Raw genomic sequence first — 17,114 nt, 5'->3', positions numbered from 1 at the left:
TAGGAGGGTTCCCACCTAAACAAAGAGGGCTGTGGGGTGGTCGTGAGTTTGGTTTTAAACATACTCAGTTTGCTTTTCTTTGAAATATGGTTGTGTCATGATTGGAGTTACACATTTCAATGGTGTTAAAATTCTGAGAATATCAGTGGTTGTCATGGGTAGTCAAGAACACCATGAGTTATATTTTCTGTTTTATACAGGATTTGATTTGACTGAACCCAGTTCATTTTAGGGCTTATTTAGTTTTTTCTTTGTTGTTGTTTTTTTTTTATCCTATGTTAGTTTTTATGAGCTTAATATACATTTGATTTTATTATAGTTTATTGAAGCTAATTGCTTATTATACTTGACCATTTTCTTTTTGCTTGAATGTACTTTATCATACATTTTATTTCAGTATCATCTCATTGTTAAATAATGTTTATTGTTACCACCGAAAATGAAGTTGTGAATTATGTAATATTTTAAAATACATGTTCCATCTACATGTAGTCGTCAAGATATGTGAAAATATATCATTGCATTAAGGTTTACCCAAATTTAATTTTGCTCCCTCTTTCAGCTTTTCTTGAAGATTAATTAGTTACACTGGATATGCGATATGCTGCTCTTCTTTATTGTGGGATTGCTCGTACATTTTGTGTTCTTTGCCTCCATCTTTGACATTTATTTTACATCTCCTTTGGTTCATGGGATGGCTCCTCAGTTTCCGCCATTGCCCGCTCCAGCAAGAAGACTAGTGCTCATTGTTGCTGATGGGCTGCGGGCAGATGCCCTTTATAAAGTTGATGAAAATAGAAATTCTAGAGCACCATTTATTAGGTAAGCATGTCAACCGGAACAAAGACATCTCTGGAAAGAGTATCATCTGAACCGATCAAAATAATTTTAAATAGAGGTATCCAAATTTCTTTATGCCTTCCTTTTTCTGTTTAAGTTCAGTTTTCGTTATATCACTAAAGAAGTTGAGAATATAGTCAATAGAGTTGAAATAACTATGTATGATGTCAGGTAGGTACTAGACTTATTAGGGGAATTGCTTTGTAAATTATATAAATGTCTAAACACTATGCTTTACACCTGAAACTAATATAAAATAATACCTAATGTCAACTGTAATTGAAAATTTCTAAAAAGAATAAAAATTTGTAAAAAGATATTATATGACATGTCATCCCTAAACACTTCAACCGTGTATGTAAAAACAAGGACTTTCTCCTACATGACCACAATACCATCATCATACCTAATACATTTTTTTCTTTTATCCTCACCCGAGGACTTTTTGCATTTATCTTCAGATAGAGCGGGAGGAAAGGAGGAAGGAAGAGAAAGAGAGAAACATCAATGTGGGAGAGACACATCGACTGGTTGCCACCCACATGACCCCAATCAGGACCGGGGACGAACCACAACCAAAGTATGTGCCTTTAGTGGGAACTGAACCTGGGACTCTCTGGTCTGTGAGTTGACGCTCTAACCACTGAGCCAAACTGGCCAGGGCAGACCTAATAAAATTTAACAGTGGTAGAATTTTATTATATATGTCAGTTATTTATTAGGTAACAAACCATTTTAATGCTTTGGGGCTTAAAACATCAGTGGTGTATTTTGTCTCATGATTCTGTGCAATGGCTGGGTGGTTCTTTGTTCGTCCACCTGGGCTCACTTAGCTACTGAATCCACTGGTGGGAGGCTGGGCCTGGGTTTAGCTGGGATTAGGATTTCTTTCCTTTTTAAATTTCGACTCACTCTTGGTTTTGACTCTTTCTGTATAATCTTATTTTCCCAAAGCCTTCAAAGAGCATTTAATTATAGTCTGTGTTAACTATTCATCCGTAATATCTTTTAGGAATATCATAATGCATGAAGGCAGCTGGGGGATATCTCATACACATGTGCCAACAGAATCTCGGCCGGGTCATGTAGCCCTGATAGCTGGGTTTTATGAAGATGTTAGTGCAGTTGCCAAAGGTACTGTCTATTTAGACAATTTTATCACGTGAAAAATTTATGTAAACATTGCTTCTTTAACCCTGAATCATGACACAAGGTGAAGGATGTTTTGAGATACTTCTGACAAGTATTTTAGCAGGCCTTTTATAATCACACACTAGTATTGACTCAGGAATTAAGTTTTAGTCTTGTATCATCTTGTGCTATTAAAAGAATGTGATTAGATGGTTCTATAGTTTTCCTAGATGTCAATTCTCAAACGTTCAAAATAATTCTGTATTTTAGTAAGAAGTAAATTATTCATTATAAGCTTTAAGAAATCTGTGACATGATACATGTAACAAAATCTATTATTACTTTTGCATTTGTTGTGTGATTAATCCTCGTTGTTATTATTTGAAGAAGACTTGTTTAGGGGACTATACTAATACTTCACCAAGCATATATCACTGTTGTTACTATTTGCTTTTTTTCTTCAATTACCTGAAGGATGGAAAGAAAATCCTGTAGAATTTGATTCTCTTATCAATGAAAGCAAGTACACATGGAGCTGGGGAAGCCCAGATATCTTGAATATGTTTGCCAAAAGTAAGAGTCTTTATTATATTTTCTCGGATAGTAAATAGGTTAATAAATTAACCCAGTAATTTTTTATATGCTAACGCAATTTATTGATTTTGAGATACACGTTTTAACATACTCAACATTCCTGAAATAAGCATGTATTGTTGCAATGGACAGACATGCCAATGTGATTTTTCCTTCTTAGTTGTACTTGAAATATGGGCACATCATAAAGTTATTAGTGTCTTGGATTCGATGGAATGACACATGGCTTTAACACTCAACAGCTTTATAATCTAGGACAAGTTAGATAAATTCTGAACTTCAGTTTGCATTTTTATAAATATGATAATTTCTATCTAAATTTTTAGGAATAAATTAGATAATTCATGTGAAACATTTAGCAAAATGTTTATTCTATAACTCCTTATGATGATGATGTTGATGTCTGGTTCATTTTACATTGATAAATTATTAAGAAGTTGGTAAAAAAAAATTTTTTTAATTGGTAGATAGTCACAAAGATTTGAACATTAAAATTTATATTTATGATTCCTGTTTTCATATATTCAAGATCTTGCCCTTTGGATTGTTTTGTGTTTGTTTCTGTGTTTGAATCTACAAGTATTTGAACATCTGTTGATTACAAATTTATATTACTTTCTAAAATCACTTGGATTTTATTTCAGTTTAATGTTATTAAATGCCTTTTAGTGGGAGAAGAATTATTGATCATTTCACTTAATGAAAGGTTTTGTAACATTATACTTAGCCATGGGTGTAATTATAATAATTGGAATTATTGAAGGTTATTATGTCTTGAAAACAAAATACATATTCAGCATTATGATATTCATAGAACATTATTATGTAGGGCAAGACCCCAAACCACAAACTGCTTACCATTCGTATACTCCCTTCTTTGGACAGCAATTTAGCTTTTTGGGGGGGCTGGTGTTAGTGAGGATGGATTGAGTTGCAATGGCTTACTAAAGTTGCCTTCCTACTTCTCGGATATGACATGACATGACCAATGCCTGAATCAGAGACAGTTCAGTGGGACTGTTCCATTTCCTATGGTAACCAACAAACCTATCTTCACATAGGATGTGAGGATTGGAATGGCTGAGCAGTGGAATAGCTAGCATCAGTAGAGCTAAACTGATGTTGTAAGAGATTGTCATTACTTCATTTTCTCTCTCTCTTATGATCTGTAAGAGCCTATCTAACTCCAATTCAGTAAGTTGATTGGATTCTTGATAAAATATTGCAAATATTTGTTTACCCTGTCAAACTGATTGACAATAATATTTATTCCCTTATATTGAGAAATATACAAATAATCTTTAAGTAAGAGAAGTGACTATTTGAATTTTTTCTTGCATTAGGAAGTTTCGTAACTTCCTAATCTGCTTTAGATTATAACATCCTAATTCACAAAAGAAATTTTGAATAGTTTCTTCCTCATAGGGAGACAAACTTTGGTGTTTATTTTTGTGTATTAGCATTGTCACTATGGAAGTTTAGTTAACTTACATGTAGTGTGTCTAAAATTAGAGTATGTTATTGTGACAACAAAATGCAACAGCATGTGTTAAAGTACAAAGCATTGCCCTTGGTACATAAATATTAATTATTCCTCCCATCTTTCTCTTCTCCATCATAATACAAAATGCTTTGTGAAAAATTCTGGTTACTCACAAAAACCTTTAAATGACTACTTCATGTTTCTAACAGTTTAAAAGATTGTTAAAAACACCCCCCCCCATTACCTTTTCAGGTGTAGGAAACCATGTTTTTGCATATAGTTATGATGCTAACAATGAGGATTTTGGTGCCCAGGATGTTACAAAACTGGATACATGGGTTTTTGATCGTGTTAAGGTGCGTGCTATTGAGTGGTTAATATGCAACACATATTTCTACCTTAAGTACTAGAAACTGATTTGTTAGTAAGTGCATCTTAGTTGTTTTCTACTCTGTGGATGTAAAAGTTCTATATTATAGCACACTATTTTTAAAAGACTGGATTCTAAGAAATTATACATTCTACATTAACCAATTGATAGAAGTTTAAAAAATAATTTTAAAAAGATAACCATTTTTAATCTTTTTTAATGACATGTTTCTGACAGTAAAATGAGCCCTAGATTGGAATTCACTTAACCTGTTTTTTATTCCTAGTTTGCTGAATCATGCTGGGTATAAACCTCAACCAGTCTCTTACGGTGTGGCACCCTGAGATGTGTGGAAGTCTTTTGAAAAATGCTGTTTAAATGTAGTGCAATTATAAAATAAAGTAGATGTTCTTTAATCTTCTACATATTTTTTAAATGTTTATTTATTGATTTTAGAGCGAGAGAGAATGCCCTGACTGGGGATTGAACCTGCAACCTTTATGTATCGGGATGACGCTCTAACCATCTGAGCTACCCGGCCATGTTCTATATTTTATTCAATATTACGAGATCTTCATGAAATCAGATCTCCTTTCTTTTTTTTTTTTTTTTATCCTAACCCGAGGACATTTTCCTATTTTTTTGTTCAGGTAGAGTGGGAGGGAGAGAGAGGAACAGAGAGAGAGAGAGAAACATCGATGTGAAAGGAACACATCGAGTGGCTGCCACCCGCACAACCGACCAGGGCCGGGGACAAACTGCAACCGAGGTACGCGCCCTTAGCGGGAAACGAACCCAGGTCTCTCAGGACCGCAGGTCGACGCTCTAACCGCTGAGCCACACCGGCCCGGGCCAGATCTCCTTTCTATAACCTCTTTTTGGCCACAGAAAATAACTCTCTCTATATTTGAACATAGATGTCTCAAATGATGACAAGGATCTGGTGGTGGTAGGCCTAAGGGCAAATTTAAACAAAATAAGATAATTTTATAGCTTTGTATAAGTTTAATTAAATGTTTTCATCAGAATTATTTTATAAGTACAATAAATGAACTACTTTTTTTTTTTTTACTGATTTGTCACATATAGGACTTCTTTCATGCTGCTAGAAACAACCAGTCTTTGTTTTCTAAACTAAATGAAGAAAAAATCGTTTTTTTCTTACATCTATTAGGAATAGATACAAACGGACATGCCCACCGACCAACATCGAGGTAATTTTAATGCTGTGTCGAATTTCTTGTTTTTGTGGGAAACAACAATTCTGCTTGAACTTTTAAAGTATTATAATTTTTTGTGTGATTATCACAATAGAACTTATATTTTAAATAACTCTTAAGTAGAATAAGTTCTTGATTATATGAGCTATAGATTGATATATAGGCTAAAATCACATGTACTATGGCTAGACTACACATTAATATAAGTAAAATATATCCTGTATTTTTCATCTATCAAGGCAGAGAAAAAAATTTTGTATTTTATAAATTTAGTAAATCTCAATATAGCATTTTATGGTGTTAATATTCATATCACAAAAGATACAACTAGCTATTCCTTATGAATTCCATTTAATCAGTATTATATAAAGTTTTGCATACTATATTTTAATGGCTCTCCTTCTATAGAATAGCAAGTATTTTTTTCACTTTTTTGCAGACCGTAAGAAGGGGAAGAATCCACGTTATACTTTTATGTTTTATTTCGACTTTGGTTTAGATTAGTCTAACTGTAAAGCCTGTTGGGTAGCTGCCTGTAATGAATATTTCCTGCTCCCCCTTTTCACATCATGCACTGTTTTAACTGATAGAGTTCATGCCAAACCATCCTGTTCAACCAGCCTTTCCATCCTAGCCATTTTTAAGCATACAGATCTGGAAAACTTAAGTATAATTTGTTCAAAACCTATCTGATATGATATGACATTATATTACATTTTATTATATATTATATCACAAACAGTCCAAGGGATGAAAATATTCTATATATGAAACGGTTTTCCTTTCCTATTAATGTGGCAAGGACAATATAGTTTGCATTATGAGAGACATGAACTTGACAGGCATCGTTACTGTATTTGAGACTTAAAAAGCACTCAATAAAATGTATTTGCTAATCAGTATCCCCCTCTTAAATCATTTCTGAAAACAATTTCATGTCCTTTTGCTTCTTTAAACTGAGAAAACATTGTTTTTAACAGTCTAAAGAGCTCTGAGTTTGAAATATTAAAGATGAAATCTAAAAGTATTTCAGGAGTTTCTAACTTTGAATGTTGTGAGTTCATGTTAAATAAGTTTGATTTTTCCAAATTAATGTAATTTGTTCTCTTGCTTGTTTTTAAACAGGGAATATGAGGACAATATTAAAATAGTTGATAATGGAATTAAAGAAATTGTGGCCCTGATTAAAGAGTTTTATGGAAATGATGAGAAAACGGCATTTGTCTTTACCTCTGACCACGGAATGACAGACTGGGGTTAGTCTGTCTTTAAGCGATGTGTACTTTATAGTGAAAGCAGTGTTAAACGGACCTCCCAGATATAATGTTGAGGAGATTTACATGCCTTAGTGTATGGGAAGTGTCTGGTACATAATTGTATGCTTAAAATGTTAGTTTAAAAAATTCTGATCTTATATAAAGAATCTTCTAAGTATAGAAGGAATATATTCTCAAAATGAAAAATTAGAGAAAAGTAGGGAGGAGAAAACTAAAGTACCAGAATTTATCCATCTAGTAACTGTATATGGTGGCAGAGGGGCAAGGTTAAGGTGGCACTCCTGAGGGACCTTGGACTACTGAAGATCCACCCTAGGTGACCCTGCCCTCCCTGTGAGATTCCCAAGGCAAGCACAGTGTGTGCATAGAGAACAGAATGGGACAAAGTTGAGCTCCCCATATAACTATGTAATTCTAGTGAGCTGGTTCCACTTTGTGCAGGGCTTTGGGCTGCACCAGCCAGAGTGACCTGGAAGAGAAACATATAGAGACTTAGCCATCCTCTCCAGAGAAGCCCTGGCCTCGGCTGCCTGCTCCAAACTTGGCTCGTTACTCCCCAAAGGCGCGTTCTCTGTCTCCGGAGCCACTCTAGTGGCATCTTCTCCGAGCCTTGCTGTTCTTATTCTTCCAGCCAGTCCCTCAGCAAGCGTTCTGCCTTTCATGTTTGCTTATTTGTTTATGCCCATTTGTTGTTGATGCACTGACTTGCTTTGGGAATATTTTAAAACTTAATTGTAATATGAGCTAGTTGCAAGCATTTGGGAGTGTGGTGGCTAGAATTAACTATAGGTCGATTAACTTAAAAAATAAATATTTAGGAATAAGTTTATATATACATGTCTTTTTAATCTTGGTGTCCTCTTTGTAGGTTCCCATGGGGCTGGTCATCCTTCAGAGACCTATACTCCTTTTGTCACTTGGGGAGCTGGAATCAAGTACCCCCAAAAAGTACCAGCTCAACAGTTTAATGATGCATATTTGAAAGGTATAAACCTTTATTGTTTTTATAAATATAACATTTTTAAATAAGACCAAAGTTTAACTTTTAAAAATCTATTTAAGTTGTAGTTTTCCTTTTGATATTGTGCCACTACTATTTCTATGTATTACTTTGGTATAGTTCATATTATTTGGTGTGTAATATTCAGCTTGAAATACATAGTCTTAGTCATTTGCCTTATGAAAGTTCAAGTATAAATTATACTATTGCTCCACCCCCACATTCCTTATTTGTACTGGGATGTAGATTAAACCCTGAGTCAAATCTTATTTGCAAAGACTGTCAGTCATATAAATCACACATGTCATAATTGATGTTTCACAACTGGACAGATTTTGCCCTGTCTCTTGTACTTTTGAAGGCTCTGTGTTGCCCAAACCTCCTTGCTTCTCAGTCCATGAAGAAAGAGTTCCATTTTTCCTAGAGCCCTTCTTATTTTATTTTGTAAGGTAAGATTTTTTTCAGAGTTCCAATGTTTTCACTAATTGGACAAAACCGATCCCTCTTAAATGTCTTACTTTGGATCACCTGCATCAGACTCATCAAAGCTGTATTTTGTTAAGAAATACAGATTTTAAAAAATAAGGATTTCCAGGTCTTGTGATTAGATATTTTGATGTCATGAGTCTGGGTGAGGCCTAGAAGTTTTGCTTTTAAAACTTCCAGAGATTCAGACTCAAGCCGTGTTCAACTCTTTTTATCATAAATGATTCTTTTCGGTCTGTATACTAAATTTCCTTAGACATTTGCTTTCTTTTTTTAAATTTATTTTTTATTGAGATAAAAATCTCATACCATAACATTCACATATAAAAATTGTACAATTTATGCCCTGACCGGTTTGGCTCAGCAATTGGAGCATTGGCTTGCGGTCTGGAGAGACCTGGGTTCAGTTCCCGGTTAAGGCACGTACCTTGGTTGCAGTTTGTCCCCAGCCCTGGTTTGGTCGTGTGGGTGGCAACCACTCGATGTGTCCCTTTCATGTCGATGTTTCTCTCTCTCTCTCTCTCTCCCTCCCACTCTGTCTGAACAAAATATCAAAAAATGTCCTTGGGTGAGAATTAAAAAAAATAAAATAAAATTGTACAATTTATTCTTCTGAGTGTATTAATAAGATTGTGCTGTCACCTCTACTACCTAATTACAAAATATTTTATAACCCACCCCCTCCAAAAAAACAAAACCCATTAGCAGTCAGTCCTTATTTCTCCCTCTCCCCATCACCTGGCCACCATTAATCTACTTTGCATCTCTGGATTTGCCTGTTCTGGACAGTTCATATTAAAGGAATCATTTTCTATATGGTCTTTTGCGTCTGGCTTCTTCCACATGGCATAATGCTTTCAAGGTTCATCTGTGTTGTAGCACCTATCAGTAGTTTATTTCTTATAGCTGAATAATATTCCATTGCTGTATATACCACATTTTATTTACACAATAATCTTATGGACATTTGGGTGCTTTTCACATTTTTGACTTTTATGGTAATGCTGCCATGAAGATTTATTTGAAAGTTTTTGTGTGGACATATGTTTTAATTTCTCTTGGCTGGATACATAGAAATAGAATAAATGGATCATATGAAACTCTGTTTAATTTTTTGCAGACTGCCAAGCTGTTTTCCAGTGTAGATGCATCATTTTATATTCCTGTACTCTGTGGCCATTGGATTAGATTGGGTATAAATAGAAGCTAGGTTAAAAAGTATGTTTGTATTTAGGAGCTACAACTGTATTTTGGCATTTTATTTCTAAATGAATTAATGTTTTAGAATCACATGACTTCAAAAATCATTACAGAAAGAATGTAGTTTTTCTTATATGAATATTAAGTATCATAAGTTACAGAGAAAGGGAATAGTCTCTTTCCTCATCAGGTGATTAGTATGAATCTTTAGTAACTGACTAGTAGAATCAGGAATACATTTTAAATTTCATTAGCTTATTAAAGGACATTTTATTATAAAAATATCGTAGAACCTTTTTGGTAATACATAATATATATATCTTAAAGTCATTAAATCAAGACATGATTTTTGAGGGGTAGGGGAATGGGGAGGAGAGTGTCAATGGGGAAAAAAGGAGAAACATCTATAACAAAAACAAATTAATAAAATAATAAATAAAACAAAACAAATAAAATAGTAAATATATAATAATTTATTTCAGAAATGATCTTTTTGCCAGTAATATCACAATCTCAGTCAGATGAACTATTAAAGTCTCTAATTTTATTTTTCCCATTTACTAGAATATATAAGATATTTTTATTTTTTACTTATTTATTTTTTAAGATATTTTTAATCCTTATAGAGCTTTGTAGCTGATTCAACAGGGAAAACAAAAAAGGGTAATACATGCCAAATACATGGAATGATTTACTAGTGTCTTACATATATGGTTTATGTTCATATATTTCTTATTTCTTAACAGTGTTCACGTTTTTTGAAACAGTTTTGCAATGTTGTCTGCTACTTTTAACAACAAAATAAATTCATGTATGCAGAAAAAAAAAGACATGGTTTTTGAAATTTCTGAACTTAACATGTAGAAAGATAGAGGAATGAGGTTATCTTTGAAGGTAGTTTTAATAATAACTTATACTATTTTAACATTTGGGATTAATGATGGTAGGTGCATCACAGCTACAATTTCAAGTATTTTGCAAGCAACTGCCATTACAGAAAAAAGAACTTAGATTGGCCAATGGACTATCACTGTCTTAATACCGCCCTGGAGCAGGATTGTAATGACTGGAGGCATGCTAACAGTTGTTATCATCGTGCCTTTAAGTGTTCCTTCCTTAGCCTTTTGGTATTTGAAACAGTTATCTCTAAATGAGCATTTTGAAAGTCTAATTAATTATCACAGAAAACACTCAACATTTACTTTTCAGTTATTCTTTTAAGAATAGCATTTTAAAAGTACACAGCTCTGCCTTTTTAAGTACCCTTTTGATTCATGCTGCCTTAAAATAGACTTTCCAATACTTTTGCTTTTCATCAAGCATTGGCCACTCATAATAATCACATGATCCATTCTTTTTAAATCTTAACATCAGCTTTTGTGTCTAATTGTGTCTTTCAGAATGGAAATTGGAGTACTGGAAGAGGCAAGATATCAATCAGGTATTCATCTCACTTATTCATGTTCGAACTTACTTTTATCTACTGTAAGAAGTTTAGACAAAAAACACCCTGAAATAATTATAATGATGATAAGTGATCTTTCAAAACATTTCAATTAGCAAGGGAAGTCCTTTCAGTGCAAATATTATAACCCAACTAATCTTTCTTTTGACAAAATATAAAAAGCCTCAAGTAAAACTAAAAGGAGAAGTCTCCCTCCAAGTAACACTGACTAATTAAAGAATTATATGTAAATTGAAATTTGCATGCCTGTTAAATTTCTGTGATTTCTTGTCATGGTTGCTTGCCTTGCTTAGTTGCTTTAAGCGTAGATCTAATAAAAACCTCATTATAGATTTATTTCCTATAGTACGTCAGTTACTGTTTCTTTTTTATTAACACATTTTATTTTTAAGTCTGTCCAGGACCCTTACAAATGCAATGGGAAAAAAAATGATGGGAGTATAGATTACCCACCTAGAAACCTTAAATGACAGGAAAATGTATGGCCAACCTGATGAAGTTAGATTAGCAGCAGCATCTAGAAATGGGAAGCACAGAATTTTCATTGTTGAATAGATGCTACTTAAATAGCCATCTTCGCTGTTTGTAGAAAGCATGACATCACTGTTATGTAGCCACCAAAGTGGCTGGAAGCTCCTACCTTCTTCAGGTCAGCTTGCAAGCTGACATTCCTTACTGTGGTGGATAAACCAAGGCCTAGGAGCTCCTTTTCAGGCCTGTGGCTGCAGAAGCCTGGTCTTTCTCAGCATATTAAGAATGCTTTCTTTTCTCTGGATGGATATGTGTTACCCAAATAAATGAAAATGTGTAAAATCAGAATAGCAATTTATTAATTTGCAGTAAAAATGACTGTCAAAGGGATAGGAGTAACTTGAAGACCATAGAACAAGAACATGTTTTATTTACAGTCAGACTGGGTTATAATAAAAAAAGTAAATATGGGTTTGGCTGTTGCTTTCTCAGTAACCCTACTTCAGGTCTACATTAGATGAGAATTTATTCATTTCTTCCATCAACATTGTTATGTGTCTGCAGTATTATTTAAACATCGAGCAAACATTATCATTAAATATTGTGTCAGGGATATAATGGTAAATAAAAGCAAACACAATCCCTTTCCAGGGAAGCTTATATTTTAGAGGTGAGAACAGATACTAATCAAACTATTATACAAATAAGTGTAAAATTATAGCTGTGGACAACCATGAGAGAATAGAGCAAGTGTACAGTAGTCCACCTTTTGCTTTCCATGGCCACAGTCTGAAAATATCTGCACTTTTGCTTTCCATGGCCACAGTCTGAAAATATTATATGGAAAACCCAGAAACAAACAATTCATAAGTTATAGGTTGCATGCCATTCTGAGTAGTGTGATGAAATCTTATTCCATCCCACCCAGGATGTGCATCATTCCTTTGTCCAGCTTTTCCACACTGTCTCAGTTATCAGACTGACAATTGTAGTATCGCAAGACTGTGTTTAGGTCACCCTTATTTTACTTAGTAATGGCCCCAAGGCGCAAGAGTAGGGATGCTGGCAGTTCAGATATGCCAAAGAGAACCCTTAAAGTGCTTCCTTTAAGTGAAAAGGTTTGTATGTGCAGGAAAAACATAGTATATATTGGGTTTGGTACTATCTGCAATTTCAGGCATCCACAGGGGAGTCTTGGAACATATGCCTTGTCAGTAAGGTGGCACCTCTGTATCTGGTAGACTGTGTGGTCAGCAAGGGCTTCCTGAGAAATTGAGGGCTGAGTGGAGATTGAAGAAAAAATAGGAGCTGCCAGACTAAGGTAGGAGGAGGGTTTTTCAGGCAGAGGAAGCCACATGTACACAGAACTCCAATAAGAGGATACATGGCACGTTAAAGGTATGTTAATGGTATGTTAAAGCCGGTGTATGGAGCAACAGTGCCTGGCATGCTGTGAGGCAGAAGGTCGCACTAGACCACGCAGGACTCGTGGGCCTTGTGGACTTAATCGTAAAGTGTTTGACTCCTGGAGCGTGACGTGATCCGCTGCTTTGTGTAAGGATTTCGTGGGCTGCGGCATGGAGAACAGATTAGAGGAGGCCAGCAGTGGATTCTGGGGGAGGGGAGAAGGCGATTAGGAGGCCACTGGCATTTCCCAGAGTTCTGTGGGGTGGTACTTAGTAAAGAGAGTCCAGGTGGTAAAAAGTGAGAAGGATTGAGAACCTGGGACCAAACTTCTTCTTTAGATGGGGGACTAGAGAAAGGATCTGAAAAGGAGGCATGGTGAGATGGAAGATGCTCAGCGGAGGCCAAGAAGCGAGTGGTCTGCACGGTGCTGCTGACAAGTGATTGCTAATCACAACCGCATCGGTAGCCACCAGTGATTGCAGGGCCTTCGTGTGCCAGGTACCTTGTAAGTGTAGTCTCATTTAATCATGCCATGACTCTGGAAGGGAGAAACTTTTATTTATTTTTAACCAATAAGAAAACAGGCATCAGAGAGGTTAAATGACTTACCTGCCCAAGGTCTCAGAGATTACAAGCAAGGATTTGAAACTGGGCATTCCAACATCCAAGCACTTTACTGCCTGAAAAATTATAAGGACTAATATAAAAGCAGGCAGTAAATATAATAAGATTTGGAAAAATGAAGGTTATTAGCTCTCTCAGGGAGAGTTGTCTATGGGATGGTGAAAGGTCAAGTCAGAGTGGGCTAAGGCGTGCTGGGGAGATGAGGACGTGGAGACAGACAGCATGACCCACTCTTCTGGGACACTGGACTTGAAGGGGCGCTATCCCAACGTATCTGGGTCTTCTGTCTGCAGAGCTTTTTACCTGGTTTGTCTTTTCTGGACTTCACTGGCTAGCCAAACCTCCTTCTTCTGATACATCTTTAATTAATATATACATTTCTCCAGTGAAAGTCTGCTATTGCTATTTTTTTTGTTGTTGTCTAAGGCATCCTTTTCATAATACTGAAAATCTGTTATGTAAAGTGGTCAATCTCTAGCTACTACTAAGATAAGTAAGTTTTTGTTTTAATATGTTTTACATTTGGAGCTCTTAATGGTTTCTAATTTATTTTTTTATAAGGTCTTGTACCCCTAGCAAGTGACATTTTTAGGGATCAACATCTAATGCGTAGTAAATAAATGTTTGAAAATCATGAATTATAATAGATATGCTGCTAGTATGACAGCATAGTTGCATTAAATTATTTCATTTTCTTGTTGGTATCTGTAGACTTCTTAAAGTTGAACTTTTTCTGTTTGTAGGCTGATATTGCACCATTGATGGCTTCTCTCATCGGAGTTCCCTTTCCCCTCAATTCAGTGGTAAGGAACAAAATTTTGTTATCAAATCTCAGAATAAAAATATACTATACAGTAAAATTTACTTTTTATATGTCTGAATAATCTTTGATTACATTTAAAACTGTATTTTTCTTTAAACTTTTTTCTAGATATGTTATACCTTATCATTGTGTATGTATATCACAATTTATAATTAAGTGTAAAAGCCTAATAGCTTTTCTTTAAAATCATTTATTTCCAAACAGTAAAAAAAATAAAAATAAAAAAATAAAAAAATAAAAATAAATAAAATAAAATCATTTATTTCCTAGAATGTATATAGATTTATATTTGTAATTTAGTTTTTTTAAAAAAGTTATTTAGCCCTGGCTGGTTTGGCTCAGCGGTTAGAGCGTTGGCCTGCGGTCCGGAGAGACCCGGGTTCGGTTCCCGCTAAGGGCATGTACCTCGGTTGCAGTTTGTCCCCGTCCCTGGTTGGTCGTGCGGGTGGCAGCCACTCGATGTGTCCCTTTCACATCGATGTTTCTCTCTCTCTCTCCCTCCTGCTCTATCTGAACAAAGAATGAAAAAGTGTCCTCGGGTGAGGATAAAAAAAATAAAATAAAATAAAATAAAAAAGTTATTTAGCCCTGGCTGGTTGTTCAGCAGTTAGAGTGTCAGCCTGTGGACCAGAGAGTCTCAGCTTCAGTTCCCGCTGAGGGCACGTACCTCGGTTGCAGTTTGTCCCTGGCCCCAGTTGGGGTTGTATGAATGGCAACCAGTCGATGATGTGTCTCTCTCACATCAATGTTTCTCTCTCTCTCCCTCCCTCTCTCCCTTCTATTCTATCTGAAGATAAATGCAAAAATGTCCTCCGGTGAGAATAAAAAAAAAGTTAAAAATAATAATAATTAAAAAAAATTATTTATTGATTTGAGAGAGAGAAAAACATTGATCTGTTGTTCCACTAACTTACACATTCATTGGTTCATTTTTGTGCCCGGACTGGGTATTGAATCCACAACCTTGGCCTATTGGGACGATGCTGTAACCAACTGGGCTACCCGGCCAGGGCCTATATTTGTAATTTAGTTTTAAGTGATGAAAACAGACAAATAATTTTTGTTTGCAAGCAGAAGAAACTGAATCCATTTAAAGGACGTTTATTGAAAAGGTATTGGTGATTTGTTGGTTTAAAGGGATATTAAAAAACCAGGCTTGGAAATGAACAGGAACCAAGAGAGCTCTGAAGACTTGGAAGAAAGAACTAAACCATGGTCTACACTAGGCGAGAGTAGCATTGCCCCCATCATACTTTTTGTTCCTTGACCCTCAACAGTCAAATTCCAATGCTTACTATTTGAGTGGTCTAGCCTGGGTTATTTGTCTACCTTTCAGTAAAGGAAGACCTACTACACTATGTCCAATGGGGGAGATCTCTCCACATTGAATGTAAGCTGCTAGGAATGGGAAGTGGATCCCGAAGAGCTGAAAAACAAACAAAAACAAAAAATCATTCCAACCAGCCATTCTTATTCTTCAAATCAAATAAACAAAACATCTTATTTAGAATGCCGAGTAATATGAGCCCTGTAGTTGTGTGTGTGTGTGTGTGTGTATTTGTGTAACTGAAATAAAAGTTTCACAAAATAATCCTCACTCTTATATGCACAGTATGCTGTAATGTGTCTTACTTTGTCTTTTATTATCTTTTGAGAGTGTGTTAATTGTGACCCACCATAGGGGTACTTTGCCTGTGCAGCACTTAGTTCACTTCCTCGCGCATAGTAATTTCTCAGTACATGTTAGGTTTTATTGAACTTAATTCGTCTCTTTTACTTTATTTACTTTATTATATTTACTTTCTGAGAAAAATGATGAAACATTTTTTACTGATGGTTTAAAGGAAGATTTTTTTGTTTTATTATTCCAGTAATTTATTTGTCCAAGTGTCTTGTCCTCATTGTAAGTCTATTTTTTTTATAGGAATAACCTAAACTTTGTTAATACTAACATTAAACCAGTATTTATTATTTACAGGGAATCCTTCCTGTGGATTATCTTAACAACACTGATGTCTTCAAAGCAGAGAGCATGTTTACAAATGCAAAACAGATTCTTGAACAGTTCAAGGTAAAATAACACACACACAAATAGACACTACTACAATTCTAAAGATTTTGTGTTTTAAGAAATTATTTGTAAATTACTATCTTTAAATTTTGTGTCAAGCATCAGTTTCACATTTCTGAGTGCAGATTCCATGGAACAGTGTGAGAGTGTACAGCTACTTTTGAGGAGTCTCTCTCACTGTAATACTGTCACATATGCTTATAAAGACTTCCAACCAAGTCTTTATTGATCGGAATTTGCACCCCCCAGAAGTAGCATTAGTGATTGCAGCATTTCTTGTCATTCCACTTATATTATTATATGCATTAAGAACTGAAGCGTTCTGTTATTCTTTTTTTTTAATCCTCACCCGAGGACATTTTTTTGTTCAGGTAGAGTGGGAGCGAGAGAGAGGAACAGAGAGAGAGAGGAACAGAGAGAGAGAGAGAGAAAAACATCAACATGAAAGGGACACATCGAGTGGCTGCCACCCGCACGACCAATCAGGGCCGGGGACAAGCTGCAACTGAGATACATCTCCTTAGCGGGAACCGAACCCGGGTCTCTCTGGTCCGCAGGCCAACGCTATAACTGCTGAGCCAAACCGGCCAGGGCGCGTTCTGTTATTCTTAATATAGTTAATGCAGCTTGGCTTATTTTGTTTCCTAAGAGT

At 35.4% G+C, this 17,114-nt stretch overlaps 1 protein-coding gene across 4 annotated transcripts in view; it reads left to right on the top strand.

The window, feature by feature from the left end:
* PIGN (phosphatidylinositol glycan anchor biosynthesis class N) overlaps positions 1-17,114 on the top strand; it is an 85,342-nt gene that overhangs the window by 3,763 nt on the left and 64,465 nt on the right. For 3 of the 4 annotated variants that reach the window (XM_036245375.1, XM_036245376.1, XM_036245377.1), the window contains exons 3-12: positions 563-822; positions 1,853-1,974; positions 2,446-2,544; positions 4,301-4,404; positions 5,508-5,632; positions 6,764-6,894; positions 7,784-7,900; positions 11,002-11,042; positions 14,312-14,371; positions 16,370-16,462. In XM_036245375.1, the coding sequence (XP_036101268.1) occupies positions 602-822; positions 1,853-1,974; positions 2,446-2,544; positions 4,301-4,404; positions 5,508-5,632; positions 6,764-6,894; positions 7,784-7,900; positions 11,002-11,042; positions 14,312-14,371; positions 16,370-16,462 (1,113 nt within the window). In that variant the 5' untranslated portion in view covers positions 563-601. The remainder of the gene's footprint in view (positions 1-562; positions 823-1,852; positions 1,975-2,445; positions 2,545-4,300; positions 4,405-5,507; positions 5,633-6,763; positions 6,895-7,783; positions 7,901-11,001; positions 11,043-14,311; positions 14,372-16,369; positions 16,463-17,114) is intronic. The other variant, XM_036245378.1, reaches the window with a different exon arrangement.

This window comes from Molossus molossus, unplaced genomic scaffold (assembly GCF_014108415.1).
Source record: "Molossus molossus isolate mMolMol1 unplaced genomic scaffold, mMolMol1.p scaffold_m16_p_6, whole genome shotgun sequence".
Lineage (NCBI taxonomy): Eukaryota > Metazoa > Chordata > Mammalia > Chiroptera > Molossidae > Molossus > Molossus molossus.
This window is presented reverse-complemented; position numbering and strand designations above follow the sequence as displayed.